The 6,109-nt window shown below is 43.3% G+C and overlaps 1 protein-coding gene across 1 annotated transcript; it reads right to left on the bottom strand.

The window, feature by feature from the left end:
- Positions 1 to 283: 283 nt before the first annotated feature.
- bmb (brambleberry) lies at positions 284 to 5,630 on the bottom strand. Its single transcript, XM_056276794.1, has 12 exons — positions 5,382 to 5,630; positions 5,067 to 5,195; positions 3,677 to 3,862; positions 3,326 to 3,548; positions 2,608 to 2,724; positions 2,297 to 2,476; positions 1,814 to 2,020; positions 1,585 to 1,717; positions 1,423 to 1,484; positions 1,274 to 1,290; positions 1,017 to 1,099; positions 284 to 413 (listed from the first exon to the last, which is right to left on the bottom strand). The coding sequence occupies exons 1-12, from the start codon at positions 5,628 to 5,630 to the stop codon at positions 284 to 286; spliced, it is 1,716 nt and encodes a 571-aa protein (XP_056132769.1).
- Between the last annotated feature and the right edge of the window lie 479 nt (positions 5,631 to 6,109).

The following is a 6,109-nucleotide window of genomic DNA, read 5'->3' as shown; positions in this document are numbered from 1 at the left end:
TTTAAATTTTTTTTAAATCTCCCAAAACAGGCTAGGATTTAATCTGACAACAACCATTAGAAAAAGATAAGGAACAACTAGTGCTTTGCTTCCACACATGCAGATTTATACATGTGGAAAGAAATGGTAAAATCATTTAATAATTTAAAAACTGTACCATGATAAAATGTAATATAAATTCATTCACTTTAACACACAAGTGCATGTCTAATAAGGAAGCTAAAATGTGAAAACACATGATTCAGTCAATAAAACTGAAGACAAAACAGATGAATAAAGGCCATTATGTGTTAACATAGGAGGTGCAACCTCCTTCATGAACTCTGCAGTACTCCTGTCCCAGCGTGGCTCTCTTCTTGCAAGCCTTCCCAGTCTTTGTGATGCCATTGCACAACTGACGGCCTGCCGGAGAGCTACCACAGTAAAGGGAGAGGAAGAAAGAAGCGAAAACATGACATGCGTGCCCCCCCCGTTTTTTTTCTCCCCAATTGTATCCGGCCACTTACCCCACCCCTCTGAGCCATCCCGGTCGCTGCTTCACCCCCTCTGCTGATCTGGGGAGGGCTGCAGACTACCACTTGCCTCCTCTGATACATGTGGAGTCGCCAGCCACTTCTTTTCACCTGACAGTGAGGAGTGTCGCCAAGGGAACATAGTGCGTGGGAGGATCACGCTACTCCCCCCAGTTCCCCCTCCCCCCTGAACAGGCGCCCCGACCGACCAGAGGAGGCACCAGTGCGGTGACCAGGACACATACCCACATCCACTTCCCACCCACAGACACGGCCAATTCTGTCTGTAGGGACGCCCAACCAAGCCGGAGGTAACACGGGGATTCGAACAGGTGATCCCCGTGTTGGCAGGCAACGGAATAGACCGCTACACTACCCGGACGCCCGATATGCATGTTCTTGAGATCCAAATCTAAGAATGTTAAATGGTGAAGACAAGTTAAACTTGCTTCCTGGGGAAATCATAGCAAACTATGAGTAAAGTTCAGGATAAAAAAGACTGACCTGTTGCTGACTAGTGATTGGATAGCACTTGGAGAGTCAAAGGCAACACCCAAATTCTTCATGGGGATACCATCAATGATGGCCTAAAAATACACAAGGCTTGCAAGGTTAAGTAACTTAACTTGTGATGATGTAAATGTGTAAATTTGCGATTACAACTGAACATCAATACATTATTCATATTTTTAAATTTACTGTACATTCCAACTTCATCACCCACAAGTTGAGACAACTCATATACTGCAGTTTATGCTCACCGACAAATAGGGATCACCTGTGTGCAACAATAAAATTTATTAATTTCATTTATAAACTCTCCGTTCTCGAAATCAAATATACAAGTTTTCCCCATAGCTTAGCATTTCAGAGACCCTTCATAATTAATGTTAGAAATTACTGTCCTCACCAGAAATGAAGCCATTTGTATTGAACAGGTCCTCTCTCTCAATGGGGTCATTGAATTCATCTCTGAAGAACAGAATACCAGTGGATATTGTTAGAGACCACCAACTAAGGTATGTCCACAATCTTCAAGACTGAGTTCCTTGTCAAGTATTTGCCGGCTAACCTCTGCGGTGTAGAGGAGGATGGACATGGTACACAATGCTTCTCTGGTTCCACAGTTCTGCATGTGGGCAGGCTGGCTGACTTCCCTCCTATCTGAATGCATGCCCTCAGCAACCGATTCACAAACCAATGACCTGTGTGAACATTAATACCAAATAAAAATAAAGCGTCAATGCTACAAACAAAGCCAATATCATACTCCTCTCCTAGAAGCAGCTTAAAGTCTTTACCCAGAGAGAGTAAGAATAGTAAAAGGATAAGGCCTGTGAGATCCAGTGCAGGCAGCTTGTTGACCTCAGCCACTGCGTTAAGGGGCACAGCGAGCAGCAGCATGACTCGAGAGAAAAATTTACAGTGCAAGAACGTCTGCAGGACCGCACACAGTAGGAAGTAGCCCATATGCACTATACATGTCCACATGGCGGTCAGGCTCACACCTATCATCAGAGAGAGAAACAAGGGAAACTAAGAAATGCATGCTTTGAACACAAATTGGTCTCACATGCATTAGGTGGCCATTGACTTTTTCGTCATAAACATAGGGCATTTTATAAATCACTAACTATGGAATCAAATACAGTACTCTACACAGCACTAATATTTGGCAGACTCAACTCAGGTGGAAAAATAAAATCAGAACATCCTTTTGAAAACGATGGTACATTCAAGATTCAGGACAATGACTAGCCCAGTACTACATTTCTGAGCCTCACCTGCCCAGCCAAGATAACCCTGGATCATATGAAGCCTCTCATCTATATGGTTCTGCATGTTGTCAAGGTAGTGGAACATGAAGCCCAGGGTGGCATTCATGCGCTCCAGTTTGCTCATTAGATCGGTGTAGTACTGTGCCGTCTGATCCTGGTACTGGAGAAACCCCAACATACTATGGTCTGAGAAAATGGGGGGGGGGGGGTTGACGACATGCGTTAATATGAAATAGATATATATATATAAAATGAAGACATAACACTTGTAATGACTAGAAAGTTAATGGCAACAGATTTCAGTTATACCCTTTTACCAATTTTACTGTAGATGTCTTGTGCTCTGTCTCTGACATCTGCCAAGTCTTGAATAACAGCCCTGTGATTGTCCTCCATCTCGGAGTCCTGGCCCTTCAACTGCTTACTTACATTCTCTAGAAGAAAACACAGACAACATGTACATTACACACTTTGCATGTTTGTGATGAAGTGGAAACAATCTGAGGTAGTACTGGTGAGCTGTGTTCAATGAGAGGTCAAACCAAGGCCATTTAGTAACATCTCAAAGTGAAGAGATGGAAACAGTTAACAACACTCCCTATCCTTAGATCCTTGAACCAGATTTGGGGGCGGGGGGGGGGGCGCCACAGGAAAATGGTTACAATATTAAAGGGAAAAAAAGGGGGGGGGACCTTAGGTGTAACATTGAAAGGTGGAATCCGTCTTCCAGGACAAAACGGGAGTGGGCAAGGTACAAAATGACATGACTTAGTCCGAGAAATACACAATGAATGAAAACACTTTAAAAATAGTGAAATGTTAATAGAAGAATTTAGGCTTGTCAAGACTGCAAATACAGCTATGCAAAAATCAAACAAACATGCTTTGGTATGGAAATACCTAAAAGATAATTATACAGGTTGTTCTTGTATTGTTCGTTCCTCAATCAGCAGTCATTTAAAAAAAACACGAACGATGAATAGAGTGGAGACTAATTTCATGTCGGACTTTGACAGATATATGGCATATTCGCACCCATTTTCTGCACTATGCCCCGAATGAGCTGAGCTATTAGCTCTTGTCCAGAGGCAATTAGGGCCTTCTCCTGGCTCAGCTGCTCCAGGTTGGCCCTCAGGGAACCCTCTAGTTGTTCCTGACCTTCCCACAGCTCCCCCTGCTGGGCTTGCAAAGCACTGTGGCCCTGCAGAAGCTTTTCCAGGGAGGCTGCAGTCAGCTCCTTCAGCTCCAGCTGGCCCTCCTGAAAAGCGGGATCACATTGAAGGCCAAATACATTGTTCATTATCATGGACATGATCCCACCCTAGTCCCTTACGACATGGCATCATGGACCCCTTGAAGCTGAAAACAACAGAAGTGCAACATTACCTTCAGGTCTTGCATAGCATCTAGCTGGCTGGTGGCTGCAGAGATGAGAGAATTGACAGTGAGCTCTGCCCTGCGTCTGAAATGCTGCTGGCGAGTGGCATAGCACACAGAGCGGGCTCGGTTGCTCACTATGTGGTATGCATTCCATGTGTCTGCATCCATGTCTGCTGTACACTGTTTAATAGTCTGAGAAGCAAGAACAAGTGGTTCAACAGAAGATGAAACCCCATTAGTAAAAAAAAAAGAAGCCATGATTGAAACCTTATGAATATATGGGAAGAAATGGGCCCATTTGAATTGGAGCCCTGCAATTAGTTTAATTCAAGACTACACGCATGCACATCAGGACTACAAGACTGCATGCATGCACATCAGGGATGGCGGGCATAAATGGGCTAATCCCTACCTGTCTTTTTCGATAATGAGAAAATTATATATATATATATATATATATATAAAAAAAACAAAAAACAAACCTTAGAACAGATTTTGGTGGAACCTAGAGCAGCAACGGCACCAAATAGTCACAAGAAAAACACTGGATAATATCTACATGAGCTCGTTTTTTATAGACCAAACACAGCAGCATCAGCTTCCAGTCATCTTCATGGTAAGTAAGCGACAGGCGTCATGACATGCCTCCTTGATTTGCTAATAATTTTGGGCTAAATTAATTCAGCCCTCAGGCCGCTGACTTTTGACCAATGACAGCAGAGTATCAGTATGTACAGTGAGGCGCTACTTGTCCGAGTGGGGAGGGGGAAGGTGAGCACGGGCGTTAGCATGAACAAGGTGGATTATTTACTTTATCATCCATTATCTTCAATGTCTTTGGAGAAAATTTGGAAATGAAGACACTGGGGACACATCGCCCAAACGATGTTCAAATAACACAGAAGGACAAACGACAAAATCTTAAGTTTGTTACCTGGTTTCAATGAAAAGATTGGCTTCAATGAAAAGACTGGCAAGTGTAGCTAAGAACTCACTTTTCTGTTTCCTATGCTTGCTTTTTGGAAGAGACACAGCTTGGACCCAAAGAATTATGGATTTGAAACAATTAGCTGACAAAATTAGGAAACGTGTGTGTGAGAAAGACAGATAGAGAGTGTTTTGGCATCAGGTCATTCTTGTGGGAACTTCTCTACACGGTTGTTGTAGAGCACTTGGTATTACAAGGTATATAGTGTCATTGCTATAACTTTGCATCTCAGATGCGATGCTGCAGCATGAACCCTTGATGGGTATAATGCATTTGTTAGACCACCCACCCAATATCACCACCAGCCATCACTGATGAACATACCACATTGCACTTGAAATTTACTATCATGCACTGGTGTGACATATCACTCCATTAGTTTGGAGTTAAAAAAAAAATCGAGCTTACCATTTCCTCCGTGCAAGGGTAGGTCCTGCGCCCCTCAATTTCAGCCTGACAGTTAAATAGTACTACCCCTAGTTTGGCAAGCTGCTCTTCTGTCAGGCTTTGACAGGTTGATTTTAGCTGAGCAACCACCTAGGGCACAGACAGAAGATGTTTGCATATAGCTAAGTAAGGACAAAAGACTGAACCTTTAAAGTTAAACCTAGTGGATATGGCAAAGTCTGTCACTGTGTCTAGTTTGATGTCACAGGTGAAATTAAGTCATCTTCACTCAATGAAACAATCCCCATTAGAAACCTAACAGCAACCCCTTTTTACCCTGTAGTGGCAGTTCTCCAATGGGCTGAGCTCCATCTGTTTTGCCTCATCCAAAAACTTCTCATCAATGACAGTCATCTCAAATGGAGGGGCAACTGCTGCAGGTAGTCGTGCAGTTGGTGGTGAAGTGGCTGCAGGTGGGCTCTCCGTTTGTCTCAACCACTCAAACAATCCACCTACTGCAGGACAGTGAGTGGCCAGAACGATGGTCAGCAGGACAGACCGATGACAGATCGCCGGCTGGGGCATCTCGGAGAGCACACGGAAATGCAACTAGGAGAATAACCATGAAATACATTTAACAGAGAAGCAAACAACGTGGGGGAAAGTGACCAGCAGGCTTCGTTCAACGTTGATCATGTCGAGATCTTGCCCAAGCATGTCTGCAGCATCGCACAACGCGCCCGAGAGAAGCGTGGCAACTACCAACACTACTACGCTACTACCAAAAATTGACTATATCATAAACTAATTTCATTCAAACATAATTCACCAATAATACCTGGAACTTTGATTCGTCTTTTTAAAAAAACCGCATTTGTCCATCCTGACGTGCAATTTAAATCGGGATACAACCTCTTCTGCATTTCACAAACATCACCATAGTTGACAGTTGGCAAAATACGGGTTCACTAACAATCATCTGCTACAATTACAATAATCTGTATAGTTAACAGTTGAAAATTGTGCAGATATTATCTTCATGAAATGGCCGTTTTAAATTCTTG

The sequence above is a fragment of the Lampris incognitus genome, chromosome 3 (assembly GCF_029633865.1).
Source record: "Lampris incognitus isolate fLamInc1 chromosome 3, fLamInc1.hap2, whole genome shotgun sequence".
NCBI classification, from domain to species: Eukaryota; Metazoa; Chordata; class Actinopteri; order Lampriformes; family Lampridae; genus Lampris; species Lampris incognitus.
This window is presented reverse-complemented; position numbering and strand designations above follow the sequence as displayed.

What these genes read in the sequence shown, in the direction of transcription:
- bmb (XM_056276794.1), bottom strand. Translation starts at nt 5,630, where the DNA reads ATGCCCCAGCCGGCGATCTGTCATCGGTCTGTCCTGCTGACCATCGTT. An exon ending in ACTATTCTTACTCTCTCTGG is followed by an intron (nt 1,718 to 1,813) that starts GTAAAGACTTTA and finishes ATGTTCACACAG; the next exon opens with GTCATTGGTTTGTGAATCGG. An exon ending in CAATCACTAGTCAGCAACAG is followed by an intron (nt 414 to 1,016) that starts GTCAGTCTTTTT and finishes TTACTGTGGTAG; the next exon opens with CTCTCCGGCAGGCCGTCAGT.